The 26,256-nt window shown below is 37.4% G+C and overlaps 3 protein-coding genes across 8 annotated transcripts in view; all 3 read right to left on the bottom strand.

Annotated features, from left to right (window-relative positions):
• The window catches only part of LOC119076005 (dystrophin, isoforms A/C/F/G/H), a 339,975-nt gene that overhangs the window by 288,112 nt on the left and 25,607 nt on the right, over positions 1 to 26,256 (bottom strand). For 4 of the 6 annotated variants that reach the window (XM_037182582.1, XM_037182583.1, XM_037182580.1 and 1 more), the window contains exons 2-14: positions 19,856 to 19,917; positions 19,693 to 19,785; positions 19,253 to 19,629; positions 18,421 to 19,193; positions 16,885 to 18,358; positions 15,699 to 16,824; positions 15,484 to 15,636; positions 14,980 to 15,141; positions 14,662 to 14,790; positions 7,168 to 7,344; positions 6,621 to 7,108; positions 6,470 to 6,554; positions 6 to 896 (exon numbers count right to left, since the gene is read on the bottom strand). In XM_037182582.1, coding sequence (XP_037038477.1) covers positions 6 to 896; positions 6,470 to 6,554; positions 6,621 to 7,108; positions 7,168 to 7,344; positions 14,662 to 14,790; positions 14,980 to 15,141; positions 15,484 to 15,636; positions 15,699 to 16,824; positions 16,885 to 18,358; positions 18,421 to 19,193; positions 19,253 to 19,629; positions 19,693 to 19,785; positions 19,856 to 19,917 — 5,990 coding nt within the window. The remainder of the gene's footprint in view (positions 1 to 5; positions 897 to 6,469; positions 6,555 to 6,620; positions 7,109 to 7,167; positions 7,345 to 14,661; positions 14,791 to 14,979; positions 15,142 to 15,483; positions 15,637 to 15,698; positions 16,825 to 16,884; positions 18,359 to 18,420; positions 19,194 to 19,252; positions 19,630 to 19,692; positions 19,786 to 19,855; positions 19,918 to 26,256) is intronic. The other 2 variants (XM_037182584.1, XM_037182585.1) reach the window with 2 other exon arrangements.
• On the bottom strand, positions 8,537 to 9,635 carry LOC119076124 (lectizyme-like). Its single transcript, XM_037182793.1, has one exon. It carries the CDS (start codon positions 9,515 to 9,517, stop codon positions 8,624 to 8,626), a length of 894 nt encoding a protein of 297 aa, XP_037038688.1. The 5' UTR covers positions 9,518 to 9,635; the 3' UTR covers positions 8,537 to 8,623.
• Positions 10,568 to 11,679, bottom strand: LOC119076130 (anionic trypsin-like). The gene has a single exon (XM_037182802.1). The coding sequence runs from the start codon at positions 11,558 to 11,560 to the stop codon at positions 10,706 to 10,708; it is 855 nt and encodes a 284-aa protein (XP_037038697.1). The 5' UTR covers positions 11,561 to 11,679; the 3' UTR covers positions 10,568 to 10,705.

Consider the following 26,256-nt stretch of genomic DNA (forward strand, 5'->3'; position numbering starts at 1 on the left):
AATACCGTGTCGCTATCGGAGTCAACATCCGGATTCATTTCAAGTGAAAATCTTGGAATGTCTTCATCCTCTGAGAAGACCAGTGGATCGTCAAAATTCTCTTTGTCCGAACCGTAAAAGCTATCACGCTCCGGGTAACTTAAAATTTCTTTTAAGGTGGGAGCAATATTTCGCCTGGTTTTTTTTCGACCTACTTTTACATCGTCTTCAGAGTCTTTCAACAGATCTCTTTCCTTTAACAGCGACGATGAAGGTTCGTCGAGCGAAATTCTTTGCTTTTCAATCAAAAAACCTCCGTTCGAAGAATTTTGCGTTGTTTCGTTGTTCAATTCCTCCTCTAGATCTTCAAAACTTGCTCCAATTGACTTGCTCTCGCGTTCATCTCGATCGTCAAGCACTGGCGTGGAGCAGGAAGATGCATCCGATGCATAAACAATATTCACAGTTTCAACGAACTCCGGTTCAAAGATCTCCACTGTTTCGATGATGCTAATTGTGTTAGTGACATCTTCAATTTTCGCTATATTCTCTAAGCCTTGACTCGCAATCCGAACTTGCAATTTTGGAGTCAAATCGCTCTCGCGTATTTCAACCACCGAAACATCATCGTCTTGTGGAACGTCTTCATCATCATTCCCATCCATTGGTTCACTGTAAGTGGTTTCATTCACAGAAATTTGAGAAAATAGCGAACTCGCTTCGGCTAATCGGAATGTCGTCGGTAGTAAATCCGGTAACACATTGCATCGATTTTCAGTGGATGCTGTTTCGGTAATCATTTTATCCGAATTATCATTGGATGATGGCGTGCGTGCTCGTCGTTGTCGGACAGTGTCACTGACAACAACAATTTCTGTGTTACTTTCATTTAGTCGAATTTTCGATGACAAACCAATCTGCGGATTGAGCAGAGAAAAATAAATGTTTGAGTTAGAGATTTTGATTTTTGAATTGGCCCAATCTGTTTTTTTGGTACATTTTATGGCTGTGTGTTCGTTGGATGTTTTTGTATATTTTTTTTGTTATGGAATGTTGATGGGGGAAGGAATAGAAAATGAATTATAGTGTAGCTTGATTAACCACCACATTAAGCGTTAAGTTTTCTTGTTTGTTTTTTTTTTTTAACTTTTCATTAGTAACTTTGTATCCATCAGGTAACACAAACGGTTTTTCTTTCAATATCTTGCAATCCAGCGATGTCTTCATGATCCTTTTTTTTGCAGGATTCGATTAGTTGGAACGTGTTTACGGCTTTTATAATTAAATAATTCACAGAAAAAAACACATCTACAAACAGAACATGCAATCAACATAGCAAATATTGTACAGCTTCATCTCTAACAACACACACTTTCTACAGACGATTCTTACAGTAAGAAAAATGTTTAAAAATTTTGGAAGCAAGGACAACTTGCGTAGAAGTTTGTCCTGCTTAGACGTTAGCTCAATTAGAATCGTGAGACTGTCTTATTAAACAATGACTCTTTTCGGAAAAACATTTTCCAATTTTTTTCCAAAATAAAGGAAAACGTTTTACCAAAAACAGTCCCTTCCTTGAATAGTGTGTATTGCTAGAATTATTAATGGTCGTTTACGAATTACACCAAAAGTTTACAGCAAACAATGACTTTAATTTTTAAGTGTAAAAATGCGGTAAATGTTTCAGCAAATGAGTCCATCAAGAAATTGACTCCCTTCAGAACGTCCATCTGTTATCGACAATGATGACAATTATAAATGCAGACATTTAACTAATGCTCTTTCATATAGCAAAACATTTTGCGCTAATCTAAACAAAAATAGTAGTAGATTTTGTGACTATATGTCACATGCAAGAAGATAACTGAAAGATTCTTTTGAAAAACAGCCTACCGAAATCGGGCGCATTTTCCAGTGGACTTTTATATATGTGCTTAGAAAGGTATTGGACCCTGGAAGCCAAAACCGCTTTCAAAAAAGTTCTTCGAAGCTTGTGAGGCTGGTGAAAGGTGATCAAAAAACGAAAATTTGCGCTTTTCTTACAAGAAAAGGTAATCACATGAACTGTTGAGCCGAATCGGGACTTATTGGCTTTAAAATTCATCCACACTGAAATATGTCCAGTTGAAGTTTTCAACCGAAGACTTACACTGTACTTACAGAAGTTTCGCGATGTACATAAGACGTACATGCTCGTGTGGAGTATCATTTGAAAGGTAATTTTATGTGCTTTTGCACCTAGCAGGGTAATAGAAACAAATAAAGTAGTACTTTAATCGAAGTATGCGAATATTTCCATTAGGGTGGGTCGATTTTAACAACTTGAAAATCCACAGCCAGTGACATGTGCAGCTTGCCAAAACTAATCAAACTGCATCATTACTTTTTCGTTTCCGAATACTTTTGAGTACCGCACAACTGTTTGAATGGGTTTGTTAGGCTACTCGTATTTCCTTTCAAAATTTTATAAACAATTTTCTTAAAAAAGCTTTGATAAGCCTTGCAGAGGCTGTAATAGACTGAAATAAACATAATACAACTTAATTTGAAAAAATCGGTTCAGTCGAAGTGAAAATATGTACATTTTCTATGTAATATTGGGAGTCTATGAACTTTAAACCACCATTTGTGCGAAAGAATTCGACAAATGTGGTTAGTTCTTTCTGCTAGAGTAAAAATAGGTAAAAACGACGATGATGGATATTTTCAGAACGTTTCAGATTGGTTATCAACGATGTAATAGTTCTAGGAGGAACTACTCTATTAGAAAAAATATTCCGTGTTAAAACCGTCATTTTTCGTAGTAGATTCGGATGTTAGTATGAAATAGGTGATTAGTTTCGCTCTATAGGCAACTGTAAACCCAAACTTTGATAAAACGAACGGCAACGATTTCATCCACAGCAACATAACCTACGTGATTTTACATACAAATGTTGATGAGGTTTTGTCTCTAAGGATGAAATTTGACAGTAATTTGACCTTGGAACAGACCTATTTTATTTTTATCATGAAGACAAACAGGCCGAAGCCCAATAACAGGTCAATCAGCGAGTTACAAAAACAGAAAACATTAGGAAAAATCATAAACCAAAAGCACAGCAAAATGTGAACAATATGAAACTGCCATTTGCATAATCAAAAAACGAAATGATCCTTGATTGATTAGACTTTCAAAAACAGGAAACCTGTCATCCATTATATTCAATCGTTGGAAATACACGTCATGGTGCTCTTGCAAGCGATAAATAGGACAATTTCTCTGGACATTAGTCTTGAACTTTGGAAGATAAAACAAATTCTTTTGCCGTGTGGGTTTAGATCGTCCGTCAAACTTAAGATAATGATAAAGTTCAGAATCGATACGAGGATGGATCAGTTTGAACAGAGTCAGCTCATCATTCTCCAACCGACGCGATTCCAATGAGTGTAATTTGATAAACTTGAGTCTTTTAGAAATATGAGTTTACTACTACTTCATAAGTAATATAAATCCATTTGATATTTCCAAAGAGCTCTTCAACAAACGTGTTCAAAAATAACATATTTTTGATTTTAATGAATTCTACAAATTTTGACAGCCCTGATATTGAATGGTTTTTTTGGGTTTTGTCTCAGAAAACTAGTCTTACGTATGCGTAGAAAGTTTTGACTTCGAAAAATATTTACACAATATCACAGCTGCCAGAATCTGTGGGTCGAGAAAATCGTAGGATCCGTTAAAAACAAAAATGTGATAAATGAGTAATAACACACGACTATACTGTAGAGGTGTACCAATAGAACTGACTAACAAATCATTGACCTCAATGCACATTATGCTACGATAGTACAGACTTTACAAAAGTGCTATGTTATTCCCAGGCCACTGAAAAACACTTTAAACTGCTTGCTGAAGTGGCGTCGCTTTTCACTACCCATGAGCGTAAAGAAGGTGCTATCATTACGATAAATGAAGGACGAAAAATTCGTTTAAACTTCGATTCGAAGAAAGATTTTGTATAATGACGTAATTCAGGGAATACAAATATTCTTGACAAATTTAAACACCTGAACTTTGCTTCAGTTTCACAATTCTACAGTAGAGCGAAACTAATCACCTATTTCATACTAACATCCGAATCTACTACGAAAAATGACGTTTTTAACACGGAATATATTTTCTAATAGAGTAGTTCGACCTCCTAGAACTATTACATCGTTGATAACCAATCTGAAACATTCTGAAAATATCCATCATTGTCGTTTTTACCTATTTTTACTCTAGCAGAAAGAACTAACCACATTTGTCGAATTCTTTCGTACAAATGGTGGTTTAAAGTTCATAGACTCCCAATATTACATAGAAAATGTACATATTTTCACTTCGACTGAACCGATTTTTTCAAATTAAGTTGTATTATGTTTATTTCAGTCTATTACAGCCTCTGCAAGGCTTATCAAAGCTTTTTTAAGAAAATTGTTTATAAAATTTTGAAAGGAAATACGAGTAGCCTAACAAACCCATTCAAACAGTTGTGCGGTACTCAAAAGTATTCGGAAACGAAAAAGTAATGATGCAGTTTGATTAGTTTTGGCAAGCTGCACATGTCACTGGCTGTGGATTTTCAAGTTGTTAAAATCGACCCACCCTATTTTCCATACCTTTTTTTCATAATGTCATTGCAAAATTACCATTAAGGCTGCTAATGGTATTATTGGTATCAAAAAACTACTCTATTTGACGTGTAAAAACCTCTATTACCCTGCTAGGTGCTTTGGCTTTTGGGTCAATAAGGGTCTTATGGGGTTTGGATGCATCTATGATGAAATATGGAAACTTAAACATTTCTACTTCTATTTCATCGCAGATGCATTCAAACCCCATCAGACCCTATTTGGCTCAAAAGCACATAAAATTACCTTTCAAATGATACCCCACACGAGCATGTACGTCTTATGTACATCGAGAAATTTCTGTAAGAGCAGTGCAAGTCTTCGGTTGAAACCTGCACATATTTCAGTGTGGATGAACTTTAAAACCAATAAGTCCCTATTCGGCTCAATAGTACATGTTATTATCTTTCTAATGACACCCCATGTCCCTGTACGGCTCGTATAAATGGAGAAGTTTTTATAAGAAAAGTGAAAGATTTTTTATCACCTTTCACCAGCCACACAAACTTCGAAGATTTTTTTTGAAAGTGGTTATGGCTTTTAAGGTGAAAGTCCCTTCTAGGTATATATAAAAAATTCCACTAGAAAATGCGTCCGATTTCGGTAGACTGTTTTTCAAAAGAATCCTCAACTAACTCTATCGATGATGTCGGTTTTAAGCCTTTCTAAGAAGTTGCAAAATATTTTAGAAGCAAAAATGTCGGCAAGCTTGCTTTATCACAACATAAGCGCTTAAGATTCGGTCCAAAAGAAAAAAAAATGACTTCTTTGAATCAGACAGATTGGGCAACCACAAGTAAGTAAAAAGTTAGAATTCTTGCAATATTTTCTGGCGCTTATGATCTGGACAGCTCTCAATAGAGTATTATTTTATATGAACACATTTTCCATATTTTTACAGTGTTAAATTTGTTTGATACACTGACCAGTTTCAGTACTCTATCAAGCAAGAGTGGTACTGTGAATTATTCAGAGTACCACTCATACTTGAAGAGCTTAGTGAATACTCATAAATATTATGAAATTGTAGTGTTTTCAATAGCAGACTTCAGCAGATTAGTGGTGGTATATTTGATTAAAAGAGAAGAAATAAAGAAAAAAACATTTGATTGGACTAGGCTCTATTTTTGGTAATAAAATATAAAAACGTTTTCCCAGATTTTCTTGAATTTTGCCACATTTTCCTTGGTTTTTTCCTTAATTTTTTTTTTGGACATTGTAGGAAATGTAAGAAAGTTTAGTTTTCCCAAAAATAATTCCTGAATCAGACACAAAGTGAACTGGTCCACAAAAAATTGTTATGTCCTAGCCCTCGAAAACCCTATTTCTAGAAAAGGTTTTAGAATTTACTGTGGGTAAAAGTGGACCAGCTGAAAAACAGCGAAGGAAATTCGTATCGAAATTTCACTGACATCCACTGTAAATTCATCCGGATCCTGGACGTATCAGTTTAGCAAATTCTTAGAAAATTATCAGTTAAAATGTATGAAAGACTGTACAAACACAATTCGTACCCTCGGCTTTGTTGAATGTTTAACTATTACGATAAACTTGGTATCTAATAAGGTCGCGACTTCCTATGGGGAGGAGTTTGTTTTGTTTGACAATCTTCATTCATGATCTTTTCGGTAAGCAATTTTTAGTAGTCAAACAAACATTGTTTGATTATTTCCTGTTGTCACCGCAAAATTGCACTTTTCCCTTAGAAATGATTGGCTTATGAACGCGAAATATATTACAACGTTTTATAAATCATGAAACCCCATTACCCAGAACTGTAGCACATCGCAGTTCTTTCATAATAACAACACAAAAAATAAACAATTCGACTCACCTTTACACTCTCCATTACTTCATGATGAAGGTCTTTAACGAAAGGATTTGTTGTATCCATATCTTCGAGTTCTTTTTCCATGGATCTGTTGGTAGGAATTGTTATCAGTGGAATTGCTTCACAAATAATAATTTTAAAGAAAGAGACAAACCTGAGAGACTCTAATGAAATGCTATCCAAGTTTTGCAGAGTATTCTTCATTTCATTCAATTTCTTCATCAACGTGCCCTTATTAGAATGAACGGAAAACTTGGCTTCAAGTTCATCGATCTTTTCTCGCACTTCCTCTAAGTATGTTGGATTACACGACAGCTTGTACTCATCATACATACGATTGCATTGTTCCAATAACTTTTCGATTTCTCCAACACTTTTCAAATCTTTGTTCGAATCATTCAGCCACTTTTCAATGCCACTGACATTATCATCGATTGCATTGGACAGTTTTGATAGTTTCTCCAAAACGCTTTTCGACTGAGTGATATGTTCGCCGAGGGCATTGTAGAGATGTTTTAACGCATCAATGCTTTGGCTCAATTTTTTCGGATTTTTCGTCGATCGATCCTCGCAAACTTTTCGACCGGTTTTTATGACTGTCTCAATTTCTGGTTTGATTTCCGACAAGGTGCGATACATTTTCTAGATGAAAATGAAAAATTTTGAGAACGAAAAAAAATTTATGAAAATCGAAATCTTACCACACAATTGTGATATTGATCTTGTACATTAGATGGACCAGCTGATTGCACGTCTAAGATGCACGAATTCCTTTCCACATTACGAAGCTCGCCAACAGCTCGATTCAATCGAGTTTCGAATGCTGCCTGAGGTGAGGCGAAACTGCTAAGCTTGTCTTTGCAAGCGAGGAAGCGTTCCTGAAATGATTGTGATTGTATGTATAGTCGTACAGTCTCTTCAAAGAGACTTCTTGTTTTTAAGAATATCTATCGACCAAAAATATGCTACTGAGTTACATGGGTCTTTCATCAGATTTCTTAGGCTTAAAATGTGTTCAAGTGTTCAGAGAGCTGCAAGATTTGCATTTTTCGACAAAAGACAGGATTCCTCCATTATATAGGACTGAGAACATAATCTAGCCACCTCGATTTCGTTTATTCAACGATCACCGATCTCCGAAAATGTCGTGAAAATCAAAATACCTCAACAACAACGAGCGGCTAAGTTGACTGCTACATTTAGCATAGAGTTCAGAATCTGTGTCAGACATAGAAGATCTATCTATCTTTTGTTCTTCTTGATTCGAATGAGCCCATTCCTCTCTTTTGTTCACCTGCATCTTTCAACACAAGGGGCAAAACTACTTAGATCTTGTGAAAAGTTTTTGCTTCTTCTAGAATTACCTAAAAATGATAATCATTTGACTAAAGTTGTCATGGTCATCCATAAATTAATTAATAGACACGACAGTTTCTCAAGACCACCTTAGAATACCTCAACATGTAAGACCAGTCAATTTATCGAGCTACTGACACTTAAAAGAAGGAAAATGCTTGAAGTAAGCCCTGATGACAACCGTAATATCCGTAATCATATCTGTCTCTTATGAAGGCGACAATCTCGAGTGTGTATCTAAATTTAAACTGGTTGTCGAACAATTTTATTTTTTGCTATTATTACCCTTCTAAGTTATATCAAAATGTCCTAAAATGAGCAGTGTGCAGACACATTAATGTTAAGATCTCAGTTAAAAATTAATTTAGTGAAACAAGTAGAATATTGACTTGTAAGTAAGTGAACCGTGAACCGTTGCAGAATGATTGACCTGTAATCAAATTAACAAAATGATTGACATATCAATCTTCTAAATTAAGCCAATTATCTAATCTAAGCCATTCACTGGGACAGTACCATCCGATTAGCGGGATATTGTTTCTGATAATTGGAAACCTTTGCAACTAATTCAGCGACCAAGTTTTACTTTGATTCATTATTCGTTACACTCAGGTGTCGAATTGTGTTACATGACCTTATCAGTATATTTCATAATACGGTCGTATCTTCCAATTGATAGCTGCAGATCAACAGCTGATCTGTGATTGCAGTAATGGAAACAAAATAAATTTTACTTTTCAGTTTTATTGATAAAATTATGTAATTTAAGTTAAATTAAACCGCTTATAATAGAGTCACCTCTCACTTCTTGCTACGGTCGATTATGCTGATGATCCACGGTACGTAAGCGCTAACGCGAACATAGAACGATGGACTGTTCGGCAAACCACACGGTACAAATCCCCAACTGAAAATGCCCACAAGTTCATCGTCTTGTGTAAGTGGGCTACCAGCATCTCCATCGCACGCTGATCTGTCGCCTGTAAGTGGTCCCGTGCACACATTGTTTTCGTGAACTGGCGTCTCGGCAAACTGGTTCATGCAAACATCGTGTGGAATGATTGGTTTCGACACTGTTTGCAAAATGTTTGGAAAGGTCGGGTAAAATGTGTTCGACGTACTCCCCCATCCGAACAAAGTTACATCGCCAGAATGAATTTGATCGGCATTTGGTAGAAAAATCGGAGCAACTATGTTGGAAAACACGAAAGGTTCTTCGATAAGAATAAGACTAATGTCGTGTGGTCCGATTGTTCCTTCGAAATCTTCGTGTTCCCATTTCAGAGACAAATCAACCATACGAATCTGTTCTGATCCATGAAATTGATTTAAATCGTGCAAACCAGCCACCACCGTAGAAATTCCATAGTTCGGAAAGGCTAGCGTACAATGTGCAGCACTCAACACCCAATTCGCTGATATAATCGAACCACCGCAAAAATGTGACGGACGTACAGTTCCCCATTGAAGCGAAACTATCCACGGAGCGCTGTTTGGGACGGCATCACCACCACCAACAACACGACCGGATGAAAAACCAAATTGAAATGTGGAACTTCTTGTAGTACCGGATGGCAGCAACAATTCATTATTGAGAATAAGTTGACCGTCACTAACAACGAATGCTGGAGATCTCTCGTTAGCAGCTGCTATGGCAGCTACGATGAACACAAAAAATACGAGCAATATTTTCATGGTTCTTGGACAAAATAACTCGAGGAATTAACTGCCGATACGAAGCTACACTCTTTTTATAGTGAATTGATAAAGTTTGTGAACACCTGCAGGTCAATGGTAGTTTGTGGATGTGCTTTTTTTTCAGCGCGCGACAAGATCTGATTTATACTAAGCTCTACATACCACGGTCTGTTATAGAAGAGTTTATGTTAAAACTAATGAAGTAACAGATTTTGTTCCATCCATCAGATATTTCCATCAAATCAAGTAACAGATTCGATGAAAGATTTATTGCTATCGGCGGAAAAGATGTCGATCGTTGGTTCTTCAACTAATACTTCGAAAGCTCCATATTTACTTTAACACGAAGCTACACCTCGATTACATTGATTTTGGGGATTGATGAAAAAATAATTCAAGTTTGAGGACTGAGCTAAATTCGGGCCCGATCAGTTTCTTTACAGAGTATTTCTAAATAATTAAATGACGTCAGATCAGGGCCTAATATTTGTCAAAAGTTTCACAAATTTTGACAAATGTTTAACAAAGTTCTGTTAACATTTGTGAAACTTTGTGAAACTTTTGACAAATATTAGGCTCTGCGTCAGATACAAGTACATTATGTAAGAAAGAGATTATGTCCCACCAGCAGTCTTAATCCATTGGTTAACTATGTGGTTGTATTACTGGCAAACTATGAAGATAAAGGTCTAGAAGAAAAATGATTGTTTTGTCGACATATAACTACCGTCCAAGTTCGAGGCAAAATAGCGTAGTAGGAGATCAAACTATTGGTCCTTGTTTCTTGGGCATCTCTTTCATACTAAGTTTTTTCTTGCGTCGAGCGATACAGAAAATATTCTTGAGACAAACACAGGTTCTGGTACACCGAGTCGTACAACTAAACCCTTCTTTCACGTTCCATACAGGTGGATTCAGTGAATCTCAGTGGAACGTTGTCATGGTTCACCACTTTTCTTAAAAGTTTCTAACGAGGTTATTTGACAAACACAGGAAATTATAATCTTGGGAAAAGGGAAGCAGGTGCTCCTACAGTCAAAACAATTATTGGAGAGGTTTGAAGTGTAAAGAATTTTATTTTTGTAAAAACAACATTCATGACAAGTCGGTGTTTACATTATCTCAAAATAAATATTCACTTAGAACGCACGACCGGCGTTTTATCACCTTTGATGCTGTTTGCGCTTAGTTATCGTCGATGATATCGTTGATCCACGATACGTATGCACTTACGCGAACATAGACTGACGGCCTATTGGGTTGTCCGCATGGAACCTGGGTGTGTGAAAAGATGCCGACGAGTACATTGTTTTGTGTGAGAGGAGAGCCCGAATCGCCACTACAAGCCGAAGCGCCACCAGTAAGCGGTCCAGTGCAAAGATTATTGTTATCAACTACGACACCATCGAACAACGGTGAACATTGTGCAACTGTGATTAGTGGCTTTTCAACGGTCTGTAGAATAGTTGGCCAAACTGGAATGAAACCAGTTGATGTGCTGCCCCATCCATGTAATCTTACGTTTCCTGTAGGAAGTGCATCAGCTGCTGGGAGAGCAATTGGTCTTACACTAAAATCTTCTACGAATGGATCCGATACTAAGATAAGACTGACGTCATGTGGCCCAACAAATCCGGTCCAATCTTCATGTGCAAAAATTTGGTTCAAATTCACTTGACGGATTTGCTCCTCTCCCATGAAATTATTCAAATTGTGTAGACCGCTCACAACGGTTGAGATACCAAAGTTTGGATAAGACGATGAACAATGAGCGGCTGTTAGAATCCAGTTTGGAGCAATCAATGCACCACCGCAAAAGTGTCCTGGTCGAATTGTACCCCACTGAAGTGAAATTATCCATGGTGCACTATTTGGTTCAGCATCACCGCCGCCAACTAGTCGAGGCACTGGAAGGGCACTCGTTTCTGGAGTACCTTTTCGTACTAAGAAACCGTCGCGTATAACAAATTCCGGTGATCGTATGCGCTCAGCTGAAGCGGCAACAATCAGGCACAAGACTAAGGACAGAGCGAATTTCATTGTTGTCGCTATGGTTGATTGAAAATCGGCAGTAAACTGGCCAGAGATAAATCAGGGTGAGGTTTTTATAGCCGTTATTAATAGAAGATTGTATGATTGGAGTGTTGGAGATAATGTTTACTGAAATCAGTACTTGTTGGACCTTCTGCTATTGCTTGGCGATTTTATATATATCTACCGAAATGGCCAATGAATTCGATCAGCATTATTATCAAAATTAATGTTTTCAGATAAATGACACCATTTAGTCCGAAACTTGAACTGAAACGGTTTTGAGCACGTTTCGTTTCCTCACCACAATACTAACATGTTTGAAGAGTGCAGTGAAATTCTTATCTAACTTTGATAAAAAGCAAGTTCATTATCTGGGATAAGTTCACGGAAGGAATAACAACACAAGAACGATTTTCGTAGGTCGCGCGAGTTCAAATTTTCTGTTGTCGCCTTGGTAGACACAACTTTTGCACATTTAAGTTTTGTGAGAAACCTTTCAAAATCAGTTGTTGTCTACTCTCAAACGATGATTCACTTTTATTAACAAAATAGTAATCCCGGCGTCGAAGAATGACATTTCGATGCAGAGCCCACAGGCTTTCATGACGTCGCAGCCGTTGTAATATTGTTAGACATTAAACACTTTGTTCTAAGACTTTTGCCTAGTGTGGATCTCAGCGGTCGCAAATCGAAGAAAATCCAAACTTGTGTAAAAAAGAACGTTTTTGAGGCCAGTGAAGAATAGGGTGTAGCGGTTTTTACAAGATGTGTTAGTTCTTTTAAGGCTCAGCCGGAAATCCACTCAGCTGGTCCATCTGATCATTTTATGGAAGAAAACAAAATTTCAAACTTTGATTTTGTGCTGCCGCCAGATCGATTTTTGAAAATTTCGTCGTTTTCGGTCCACATCACATATATCGATTTTTTACGGTGGGCTCAGTGTACATAAAAAGTTGAGTCAACATGGTAATCTAATCTCCAGGCTTCACAGATTATTTTATAAAAAAGATCAAGTCTAAAAAATATTTTTTGAGTTCATGACTGATCGCCAAAGTTCCCCGATGGTGATTTTGAGACTTTGATCTCGCCACAAAATTTGATGAAAATGTGCAAAAATGTAAATTAAACTTTAAATATGCTAAATGGACTGCGGTGAGTCAAATACAACATCTGATTTGAATTGAGACACCTAAATTTGATATTTATCTGACAAAAAGTTGTGTTTTTGGTACATGGAATATTGGTGGCGAAAGTCGAATTACCTCAAATCAATAATTTTTTAGCTTAAAATGTATTCCCAGGTTCTGACAATGCGAAACCTTCAATTTTAAGCGTTTTCTAAGCTAATTTACAACATTAAATACATCAAAATTTGAAAATGTAAAGAGACGTAGCCACTGGCTCTAGAACTTGTCAACAGTACGTAAATTAGCTTAGAAAACGCTTAAAATTGAAGGTTTCGCATTGTCAGAACCTGGGAATACATTATAAGCTAAAAAATTATTGATTTGAGGTAATTCGACTTTCGCCACCAATATTCCATGTACCAAAAACACAACTTTTTGTCAGATAAATATCAAATTTAGGTGTCCCAAATCAAATCAGATGTTGTATTTGACTCACCGCGGTCCATTTAGCATATTTAAAGTTTAATTTACATTTTTGCACATTTTCATCAAATTTCGAGGCGAGATTAAAGTCTCAAAATCACCATCGGGGAACTTTGACAATCAGTCATGAACTCAAAAAATATTTTTTAGACTTGATCTTTTTTATAAAATAATCTGTGAAGCCTGGAGATTAGATTACCATGTTGACTCAACTTTTTATGTACACCGAGCCCACCGTAAAAAAACGATATATGTGATGTGGACCGAAAACGACGAAATTTTCAAAAATCGATCTGGCGGCAGCACAAAATCAAAGTTTGAAATTTTGTTTTCTTCCATAAAATGATCAGATGGACCAGCTGAGTGGATTTCCGGCTGAGCCTTAAAAGAACTAACACATTTTGTAAAAACCGCTACACCCTACTGAAGAATTCAAATGAAAAATAAAATTTTTGTTGGATGATGTGGCTGACTGAAAAGACCAATTTTAGATTTTTTATCTTGTCAGGAACTGCCAATCTTCCAACGAAAATTTCCTTTTTTTAATTGTATTTTTCATATGCCGAGTTATGCCAAAACATCTTATCGCATTTGTGTTTTTGCTTTTAAAGAGCTTTCGAGAGCCGCAAGCTTCTTTTGTACTCCACCGAAATACTCGAATTTTCCAATAAAATCTTCAAGAAGCTCAAAGCTCTCCTAAGCACACAGAGATTTGGCTTCGCAAGGCCTTTGCTTATCTTTCGAAATTAAAAGCTCAGAGCTTTTGACCTACGATATTTCAGCTTAGCACGGCAGACAGTAGCAATACCTTCATTCTGTCATCAATTTGGGTTTTCTACGACGAGTGACGGCTAAGATTTATACATGCAAAATACGCATGGTCTAGCACCTGAAAGCAAAAGCTCTCTTCCGATAAAGAGTAGATTTCATAACCTTAAAATGTTAGCTTCAAAGCAAGAGGACAACGGCCTATTTCAAAAGGCTTCTTCGTTGTAAAAGGACTCAGTGTGGTACACTAGCAAAATCTAGTTTGGACGTTGAATTTGAATTATTCTTCGTCAGCTATCGTTTCATGCATTGAATCGACAGTACTGTTCAGCACGTTATATCAAATAAAGTAAAAGATTTGTCCATCTTGAATTCCTGAACTTAGTTAGTGATTTAGATCAAATTGAATCATTTTAGCATGTCTAACGAAGTACAGTAAAAATATGAACACATGACCAGAAACTAGGAATATCCTTTGCCAAATTTTGATCAAATTAAAACTCTAGTCCCTTGGCCTTATAAGGGAAACTTCCAACAATTGTCGTCGATTACATGTTTGAAATGTTAGTTTCACCGAATCGTGTCACTTGTAGGATATTTCGTCAAAGAACATTCTACTACGAATTACTCACGGTGAAGTGGCAAATTATTAAGAGAGTCCAATCGATTGTAGTCGATTAATAAAATAAAAGATGTTGGACGAATCAAATACACCAAAATGAAACTCACCTCCAATAAATTGACTTGTTCCTGGAGCCGATGGGCAGCCTCTTGTTTCCCTTTCTGTTGATGTGACTTCACTTCTGCATGCATATCTTTAAGCAATTCTTCATTGCTTTCAAACTCGTCCATTAGTCGCTAGAGAATTAATTGAATTTGTTGAAATATTACCACCGATGGACAACGAAATTTAGTTCGCAAATTATAAGCCTATGCGGCTCACATTCAATTCAGATACATTCATCATTCAACGTATGTACAAATCGGTTTCCGATGCAAATTTTATTTACAATAAACAGAAGGGAATGCACAACGCTTCCATAATACCTGAAAATCATGCGGTAAGTCTTCCATAGTCGTATCATTCTCAAGGTGCTCTTTAAGTACACTATCGACACGACTAATCCACTGTTGCATAGTCGATACTCGGGTCTCTGATGTCTGAGCTTCGGACACAGCCCGTTGAAGCATTTGCTCGCGTTGCTTAGCCTATATGTGATAGAGAGTAATGGGGAAACATGTTTTCATGCATATGGTACACAAGAAACGATATATTTATAGCAGTATAGCAGTTTAGCTTGAGCATGCCGTTTAATTGCTTAGAATATACAACATAGGAAACGCGTACTGTCGTGGCTGTTCACGTTCACGAAGATGTAATTAGTGTACGGGAGGAAGAATTAAAATTTATGACGAAAGCTGTGCTAGCTCCCAATCCTCCTTCCGTACACTAATTTCAAATTTTTAGAGACACAACAGCCGGTGGTGCATGGATTGTGACGTATAAACAAAATGCTCAATGATTTTTGGATGGTATCAAGGACTACTGACCTGATGTTGCAGCAAATTCCATCTCTCGGTGATATTTTGCGCCTCACTAGTTATGGAATCGACCATGATCTTATGATCGACCAATTCAGATGCTATTTCTTGGATCTTTTCCAGACGATCATCCGAATGATTCCGGATATTATTCTCGAGATCCTGAAAGTGAATTCGTCAATTGGGTTTTTCATTGTTGGAATGAAGAAATCACAGAAACTTACATCCAGCTCTTCATACATTTCCTCTGCATCGGCCGCATTCTCCGGACTTTTTCGTAAACATTTCTCCAATTTGTCCAGGTATCCAGTCTCTCCAACGGTCAATGTTTTGAATTCACCCAATTGGCTCGAAATATGTTCCAACAGTCCGGTGCGATTGTAGACAATCGACGTGATCTCATTCCAGCGAGCATTCAGCTTTGTAAATTCCTTGGCCAGATACGAATACTTCGTGCCCGATTTCATCTGATTGAGATCGTCGATCTGGATCAACATTTCGTTTCCCATTTCGTTCAGTTCGCGGAACGAAATCGTTTGCAGTTCGCACGTCTCCTTGAGACTTTGGAACTTGGTTTTGATTTGGAATAATTCGTTGGAATTGGTTATGTCCGAGTTGGAACATTTGGGCGTGTTCATTGCCAGATCGTTCAGCCACAGTTCCATCTGTTCAATTTTCAGAATAACACTTTCCGTTTGGCTGCGAACTTGATGCAAGCGTTTGGAATTCTGTTGATATAAGTCGATGATTTTCGTGTACCGATCGTTGACGTCCTTGATTTTCTTCGCCAAAAATCGCTTATGATCGTCCTCGCCATCCTTTGCAATTATTTCGCTGAAATTCTTCACGCTGATGATGTCAATTTCGATTCGTTTAATGTCAGACGCATGCGACTCGTATCGATCTCCCATCTCGCGCAAAGTATGAAATTCGCCCAGGATGAACACATCTTCGCACAAAATATTTTCCAATTGCGTCAGACAGTGCAGTATCTCGTTGTACTCGTTGTTGAAGTGTTTCAGATTTTCAATGGCCGCATTTTGCTTGATGGTCCGTTCGTTGATGAGTGTCGGCAATTTGGACCACACCTCAGACAAATCGTCATTCTCCGAAGATTGACTCATTTTATCGCTGATATAGTCGTGCAGTTCTTGAAGCTTTCCGTATTGTACGTTCAGCTCTTGCAGTTTTTCCAAATTCTCGTTCATTCGAATCATATCATCGACTACGACATAAGTCTCTTCTGCTTCGCTAACGAAGTCCTCCAATTCTCTACGCATAGCGCTCACATCTTCAGTACCACCACGTTCTTGCAACAGACGCGTCAATGCTGCACGTAGATCGAACCAACTGAAATACAAATTCATGTTAGACAAATAGATAAGGGAACGCTACACACAAAGTACATACCTAGAGTGGAATTGGTCAAAGTCGAGTTTCCATTCCTTCAATTCGGACGACAGTTCCGAATTCCAGGTCGCTTTCGATTCGTTGATGTCGCCGGTGTATTTATCCATGCAACTTAATCGATTTTGCAGATCGTCTTTGCTGGCCGTATTGGAATGTTGTTTGAACCAGTCCCTGCAGTCGGCCAACGTAAGCTTGAAGGTCATCAAGTTGTTGTGAAGTTTGTCCTTGACCACATTTCGTCGCTGTTTCACCGACAGATCTTCGATGCGAAAGCTCAATTCGTCATATTTCGAACCAATATCGGACAATCGCTGCTCCTCTTCACTTATGTCGAACTGGGTTCTGCATTCATCGAGCTTTGCCTTGACTTCCAAGAATTCTTTGATTTTACGCTTCAGATCCTCGTTCAAAAATGTTAGGAGGGTTGACTGCTGATTAAGATTCAACTGCTTGAAGTCTTCCAATTTCGCTTCGGTGTCTTCCACAAAGATGGCCATTTCTTTGGTCTTCGCCTCGACGTTTCTCAAAGCGTCGGGCTTTTGCAGTTTCCTTTTTTTACTCGATTGAGGGCTCATTTCAACATCGGATTGATTGGGTGACTCGTTGTTCTGTTGGAATTTCCACTGGAAATCGATCCAACTGATCGGTCGCTCCAAAGATGACGAATCGTTGCTGGCCGCTGGAAAACTGAATCCCAAACTCTCGATACGATTCTGCTGAATTTCAACGATTTGTTTCAACGCTTCGCACCGATCACCAAGATTTTCCATTTTGTCCATCAAATTCGACGACGCTGGCTGTAAATTTTGAGCAACCCCTTCCAATTCGGCTAGATAATCCGATAAAACATCCAAATCTTTACCGCAATACTTCAAATCGTTCATCCGCTTCATAACACTACCGATTTCCGTCACTTCCATCGCCTCCATTGCTTTCAAATCACGTTCTCTGGTGTCCATCCACTTACACACCACAGCGTATCTGTCGGTCAACTGTTTCCACTTATTGCTTACGTCCTGTAAATTCTCCCATCGGATTTTTGTCCACTTAACTACGTGCGACCATCGTTCACCGAGTGCAGCTAGTTTATCCTCCAATTCACTAAACGATTCGTCGTTAACGATCACAACTAGATTGCTTAGCGAATCAACCAACGCCCGTTGATCGTCCAACGATCTTTCCAGCAAACGATGTTCGTCAAATTGCTTCTTCATATCATCCGGGTGACAGCTAATGTCTGGCATTCGTGATATCTTGTCCTCGGTTATTGTCAACGAAAATCTCAATTCTTCGATTTTCTCCAGTTGAACTTTCGCCAATCTTGAGTGTATTTTCGATTGGACGTTCAACGCCTTCATTCGTAACGTTTCCCAGCGTTCATTCAGGAGAAACATTTGTTGTCTGATCTCGTTCTGATCTTCCAATGTAAGTCCGGTGGTTTGTTGCGATTCAGCCATTAAACGTGCTCCTTCCTCTGAAAATTCAAAGAAAAAATATTATTTTCAACCTCGATGCCTTAATAGGCATGAATCATACCTAAGGCACTGCCCACATACTGCTGGTACTCTGACAATTTTATCATGAAATCTTCATGCTCTTGAAATTGTTGTTTCGCTTCGTTGAGATCGGTAACACTAGCCAAATCTTTGGACAGCACCTCTTCGGCTTCTAGCAGCAGCGAGAGTACCACTTCAATTGCATTCTGATAGCTGCCGATTTCAATCGACGCATTCGTGGCGGTCGATTGTGGACGTGAATTGGAATAAGATTGCGGACGCGAATTGGTAAGGTCGGTTAGGGTGTTTGCATCACCTTTGGATACCGTTACAGCCAATGCATCGTTGTCTGCATTCGAATCACCTTTGATTTCATTTCCTCCATTGTCGGTTTTCAAGATGGTGAACGTGGCACTTCGTTTGATCGTGCTGGGCGACGGAATTTCGTCAATGTTCTCCATCGACTTGTTCAGTGAAATTTCATCCAAGTCGGTTACATTTCCGACATGAAGTGCTTCCTGAATGTGGAATGTTTTAGTGGTCGGAACTTCCGGCTCATTGGCATTGTTGTCAGCACGTGTCGTATCCATTTCTACTTCGTTCAACAATTGCATTTCTTCAGTGCTGCCAAAATGTTGTACTAAATCTTGAATGCTTCCGTGATCCATTTTCCGGGCGTCTATTGCATGATAAAGGCACATAACATACATAAGAATTGACTTCTTGTCGGGCTTGTTTGTGTTAACATCTTCCGGATCAAGCAATTGGTCGATTTGTAGATGTTGAGAAGCTAGGTCGAAGGCAAGGCGGATTCTGGAAGTAAGTAAATTTTCGTTAGACCATGCATCCTGGCAATAATTGCATTGACAAACCTAGCAATGGGATGAAGTTTGACCACAGATTTCAAATCAAAATCGGGCACATTTCCATCCAAAATATACAAAAAGGCTAATCCATCTGACCAGCTGTTCGTGAAGTCATTTACTTTGAATCCATGTGGTTCGGTGTATTGGCGCACCCAATTCAACAGGCTTTTCTCTATGCCACTAACAGCTTGTGAATTGACCAGCTTCTGACCGTCAAAGCATAAAGCAATGATCCAAATTAAACCCAAAGTCAGTTTCTTATTGCCAGCAACGATGTCTTCGCTTGAAATGTTCAACAGTTTAACGCCGTGCTCTTGTAACACTTGTAACGTCTTATTCAAATTGTTGATGTGATGTACACGCATGCGACCCTTTTCAGGTTTCTAAAATGAAAATTTATTCGATTATTGAGTTGTGCAACGAGAGAATTTTGAGGCCATGCGTACATATTGAGTGTTTGTTAATATTTCAAGCAAGGCCAGGAGCTTATGACCGTCTCTGAGATCCAAAAACAGGTCCTTCACAGGAGGGCAGGTCGTCTAAAAGAAATAACAAAAGCCGATAGTCATTGGAACGAATCTGTCAAATGCAGTGTCAGCGTTTACTCACTTTAGACAAGTGGGCGTTGATCCATTTGGTGAAAGTTTTCTTTTGAACATCTTGTCGTTCATCTGAAAATTAGAAAAGGAATGCGAAAATTAACGGATAATTCGGTTGCAATGTTAATTTAACGGATTTGTTTAGCTGATGTCGGTGTTCAGCAAATTCCTTAATCTATTGACTTAAGGCTAAAAAAAATGAAACGTCGGATTCGTCTGTTTAATTTATAATTGACTATTGTTTATCAATCTAAGGGTAAATATCGCATGAATCATACGAATGTGAATGAATTTTTGTTTCGGTTTTCAAAACTATCTGGGCATTAAACGAAACAAAAATACGATTTTCATGTATAAAGTCGAGACTCCGTTGGTGTGACCTTGAAATCAGGTCAATCTGGAGATATTTGACACACATTATGACATATATGCGCACATTATTTTACCTGACCTGACGTGAATTTTTCTATTTTTTGGATGCAGCCAAAGTAATTCATTACATGAGATAACCATATTCATGTGATAAAATCAAACGCATAATTGTGTTTTTGAGCAACAAGCTTTAATAACTGTCTTTTCGACAAATGTAAAATCTGTAGATCCAAGCCGAAGGCGAGATATACAACTACACTTGTCGAAAAACAGTTCACCAAGTAGGTTGCTCGAAAGCACACGAGAGATAAGAATTTACGGTGACGGGAAAAATCTCCGAGTGTATTATCGTTGCAGCGGCGATAATATCGTTGCTAGGACGATATTATTGTTTCAGAAAACGATATTATCGTCCGGAAAACGATATTATTGTCGTCTGATACGATAATATCGTATCAAAAACAATAATATCGTTTCAATCGGCGATAATATCGTTTCACGGGTGATATTATCACTGCGGAAACGATAATATCGTTGCATAAAACGATATTATCGTCGCAAGAACAATAATATCGTTTCAATCGGCGATAATATCGTTTCATGGACGATAATATCGTTTCACTGGTGATATTATCATTGCAGAAACGATAATGTTGTTGCATGAAACGATATTATCGTCGCAAAAACAATAATATCGTTTCATGGGCGATAATATCGTTGCACGGACGATAATATTGTTACAGAAAACGATATTATCGTCCGGAAAACGATATTATTGTCGTCTAATACGATATCATCGTCGCTCGGACGATAATATTGTTTCACGGGTGATAATATCATATCAGAAATGATAATATCGTTTCCTGTACGATAATATCGTTTCACGGGTGATATTATCACTGCAGAAACGATAATATTGTTGCATGAAACGGTATTATCGTCGCAAGAACAATAATATCGTTTCAATCGATGATAATATCGTTTCATGGGCGAGAATAAATTTATTAAAATAAATAAATTGTGCTGCCTACTTACAGAAGGTTGCTAAAAACACAGCATATCGATCTATCACAGTTGACAATCTTAATTCTAACATTTTGTTGAGGTAATTTTTCGTCGTTATTTACATATTAAGCTAAGCTTACGTCAATTATAAACATGATTCGTTATTATGTGTATAGTCTTGATCAAAATTTCCTCCGACAAACTTTTCAGTCGCGTCTTGTCTAACTTAAACTCATCAATCGTTGCACGGACGATATTATTGCCGATTAGTCTAGTCGATCAAACGTTCTTAGGTGTTAATTTTTTTTCTCGTATTGTCTAATAATTAGTCTGTGTAATTCATTGCATATAAAAAGCGCTTTAAGACGCCGAGCGATCCGGCCCATTGCCCCGGAGCGAAGCGGAGGGTCTCAATGCGAGCCGGGCGCCGGAACGGTGTTGGTAACTTAGGTGTTAATTTTTTTTCTCTCGCATCGTCTAATAATTAGTCTGTGTAACTTTTATATAAAATATTTAAATTTACAGAAGCAAATTATAGACGGCAACTGAATTCACCCTTCAATTAGAAAGGTGTTTGGTTTGCCATAGAAAGATAAAAGATGGGTTCTGGAGATATTATAACAAGAAATGGAAATAACAAATATATGGAATTTTCAATAATTTTTAGTGAATAATTTAACTGGACTACTGGACTACGTATAACGATAATATCGTTTCATGGGCGATAATATCGTTGCAGGGACGATAATATTGTTACAGAAAACGATATTATCGTCCGGAAAACGATATTATTGCCTTCTAATATGATATTATCGTCGCTCGGACGATAATATTGTTTCACTGGTGATAATATAATATCAGAAATGATAATATTGTTTCTTGGACGATAATATCGTTTCACGGGTGATATTATCACTGCAGAAACGATAATATTGTTGCATGAAACGATATTATCGTCGCAAAAACAATAATATCGATTCAATCTGCGATAATATCGTTTCATTGGCGATAATATCGTTGCAGGGACGATAATATTGTGCGGAAAACGATATTATTGTCGTCTAATACGATATTATCGTCGCTCGGACGATAATATTGTTACAGAAAACGATAATATCGTCACAGCGACGATATTATCGTTTCAAAAACGATATTATCGTCCCCGACGATAATACACTCGGAGATTTTTCCCAAGCCCAGAATTTACTTGTAAAACAAAATTTTACTACCACCAGCCCCATGCGAAGATTGATTTCCATTTAGGAAAATCAATAAAATGAACTGAAAATAGTTCACATGTAATGGATCATTTTCGCAGGGGTCAAATTGATATGTAATGGTCAACTTTCGCATGGGGCAGGTAGTAAAATCATTTTATCAACACTAATCATGGGAAGACACTTCAGGTAAATCAGGTATATAGATATTCCTCAAGCTCAACCATTGACTGCTGATTTATCTGAAATGTTTCTGATATTCATATTTCAGGTGAAATCAGATGCGGTACAGGTAAAATCGAGTCAGTTGTTCTAATTTTAATCTGTTAGCTGCAGATATGGCAAATCCCATGACCTTTTAAAACAACAGTTTTCTTTGCTCCAAAACCACTTTCAGAACCGAAATTAGAAGAAACGAAATGTCAAAAATCATCCACAGAGACCGTAGCCTGAAAATATGTGCAGTGAAAATGAGCAGCAATTATTTGACTGGTTTTCATGGTTTTCTTGTAAGATAATGAGCTCAAACCCTGACGCCATACAAGAAACAATTGTAATTTCATCTTTTGGAACAAAACACAAAATTAAACGGCAGTTTTCTATGTATGACGGTGTAGCTGTAAGTGTTCGGGTCAACAGTTACTAGGACTTGATCTATACAAGCAATTCTAAGCGGTGGCTCTTGTCACTAAACTTTAGTGACTAAAGCCTCCACTTTTAACACTTGTCAACTTAAAGTTCATGCTAGGAGCAGTGCTGTGGAAGAAGACAATATGCTCTACAAAAAGTCTGGATTTTAAGCTATTTTTTGCCTTAGAATAGAGCGAAGTGGCACAAAAATTCGCAATAAAACTGTTTGTTTTTTTGGCTATAGAGACTTTCAGATCAGAATCTTTTCAGATTTCAGATCAGGTCTGCTAGAGTATGTCCAATGTCCATGTCATCTGCTATCGACAGCAAGCAGGGACAAAAATAAACGATGAGAACTAACTAATGTGTTCTTATGTAGCAAAGTAGTTGTGAAGTAATAGACCTTTTACAACAATAGAAGTAACAGATTCGATGATATCAATTAGGTAGCGCTATTTCAACCTTTCCGACGCAGAATGTTTTTCCCAACAAAAAGTTGCTCTGCGGTAACGTCACTTGTTTCAGTGGCACGGTAGCTAGAACTTTATGTATAGCCTCAATTTTGATCAATAGCTTCAACTTAAAACAGTGTAAAATCGAAGAAATGGGTCGTAGCATATTTTCACGGAAGTTTGGAAGTTTAAAAAAAAATCGGTTCATTTTGTAGACGTACCGCAGAACAATTTTTTGCTTAGAATAGTGTTTTGCGTCGATTAAAAAGAACTTGTCTGTATGCTCTGACATAACTTTCAGATGATTGTTGCCTACGAAAGATTCAAGATATTTCGCAATGATCAGTCTCTATTCATAGATAAACAAAATATTCAACTGGTTCCGTACAAAACCCATCAATATATCAAAATATCAACACGACATATAATTATGTCTAGCTATTATCTCCTACATTCAACAAAGAAACAACTGAATCGACAAGCATTTACTCCTAATCAGATTTATTTATGTTTTTCTTCTTCGATCGGAAATTCAAAACTCCAACCAACCAACTACCAACAGTAATCCAAACGATTTTTATTTACCAAACAAATTTACAGTTGTATCGATTACAATCGCGGTGTAGGAAACAATGACTAGGGTATGAATGAGCATACACGATTATTGGATTTGATGTTGGGAATCGCATTGAATTACAGAAAAGTTTCTATTTTACAAAAATATATTCACATATGCAGATAAATCAACTTCAAATGGGGTTCGGACGAAAGGTAAATTGTGAATTGATTTATGAGGTAAACAACAACATTTCGATTAGTATAGACGAATTAATAAAGTCATTCGGAGCGACCGTCAAATACACAAACAAACAAGTTGTTTATCCAATTTTTTAGCCAGTCCATAAAATTGATGATGATAATGATAAACGATGATCAATTTCCACTATCAATTAGAGAACATTGGTGCGTTTTAATAAAGTGAAACAATGTGTCGGAACGGCATTTTCATGAAGAAAAAAATGCTCGTTCATAAATCATCACAATTTTGACGGACTTATTTCACTTTAAAACTAAGCCCACACTTAACCAACTATCACTTCATCATAATAATTATAGAACTGCGAAAAAAGTGTTATTTTTAGACGATTGTTGTGTTGACACAAACTGTTTACACACCCAACGTTCATTTATTTTTTAAACAAACAATTATCGCCTCTATTGCTTGCCACTCAAATTCAAGTGTATTATAGCGTCAACATACACTTATTACTTTCATTGCACAAAATAATCTTTTACGATGTAATCCCAACTGCAGACTGAACGCGTTACAGCCAGGGAAATCGCTACAGACCATCTAAATCATGTGCCATTGGGTTTTATGACGGTGTGTGAAATATTTTTGCATTCCAGTTAGACGCTTTTTACTTTTAATGTTTTACTAAGTCCAATATGTACGAAAAAAAATGTGCAACATACGACGTTAACACATGAGAGTATAAGTGGATGGTATATTGAGAATTAGCATTGGTATGATGGAAACGATTACGTAACAAATTATTATTGGACAAATTGTGTCAGAAACACACAACGTCTTATGCAGACCTTGCAAACGTTGTCGCACCTCGAAACGTTATCTGTGAATAGAGAGGATTTTTTTGCGCCGTTTTGTGTCATATGTATAGCGGAAATGAAACCGAGAGAAATACTGAAAACAAACAAGTTATAGTGCTGGCCAGATAAAGAATATAAGTCAAACCAAGTAGTTCGTTCTCTCTCAGCTGCAAACTTTCCTACATAACCTGTCACATATGGCTATTCATCTGTTATCGATAACGACGACAAAAATAATGACAAGCTCTGGGTAATGTGGTCCTTTACATAGTAAAATGCATGTTAAAAAAATTGAAGGACAAGATTTGAAATCAACAGATTAAAAATAATTTGATCAATGGAAGTAAAAGACCCGATAAAAATACTGGTCATATGCTAACCGTTTGTAACACGTTAATATTTACGATAGGCAGTGAATACCTGCCCCTTTCACATTACTTTTTAAATTTTTTTGTGAAGTGGCTGTCGCGGAACCTTAGATATCATTGGCACCGACAGATGTGTGTTTCGTACACAGGGAAACGAGGATCTGTTACTTCTTGGTGGTTACGTCTTGCTGTTCCAATCGTTCGTCCTCATGATTGTATATGTGGAGAAAAAGTTAATCAATACGGACAACATGGTACAAACCCACGTCATGAAAATGGAAATAATATTCTCCAACGAGCATTGAAGAGTGGTCTAGTTCCATCTATTCAAGCCAGGTGGTTGGCTGTTCGAAACCAGACATTAGCTTAGGCGAGAGGAAGGTTGTGGGATTTTACCTGTAAGGGCACTTTCGCACCGTCATATCTAAATTCTTCTTCTAAGAACGCCGGTTACGGCGCAAAAGTAGAGGAAAGGATTAAAATCAGCCATTATTCACAATTGGCTAAACAGTTCATTTTTATTCCGGTTGGTTGGTTGGTTACGGAGACGTCAGGGGTAATAGAAAAATTAAGCCTGGATTTAATCAAAAAAATCTGAAGTGAAATCACCGATGCTACAAATGAAAAACGTGTGACATCCTATTTAAATCAGCGCATTAGCATCGCCATTCAAAAAGGAAACGTCACGTTTGAAACGTGACACCAATTTTGGGCACAAAATTTTTTTTTTTGTGGAAATTTGAGAAAACGAAGAAA

Source organism: Bradysia coprophila, unplaced genomic scaffold (assembly GCF_014529535.1).
Source record: "Bradysia coprophila strain Holo2 unplaced genomic scaffold, BU_Bcop_v1 contig_232, whole genome shotgun sequence".
In the NCBI taxonomy this organism is placed as follows: Eukaryota; Metazoa; Arthropoda; class Insecta; order Diptera; family Sciaridae; genus Bradysia; species Bradysia coprophila.

What these genes read in the sequence shown, in the direction of transcription:
- LOC119076124 (XM_037182793.1), bottom strand. Translation starts at nt 9,517, where the DNA reads ATGAAAATATTGCTCGTATTTTTTGTGTTCATCGTAGCTGCCATAGCA.
- LOC119076130 (XM_037182802.1), bottom strand. Translation starts at nt 11,560, where the DNA reads ATGAAATTCGCTCTGTCCTTAGTCTTGTGCCTGATTGTTGCCGCTTCA.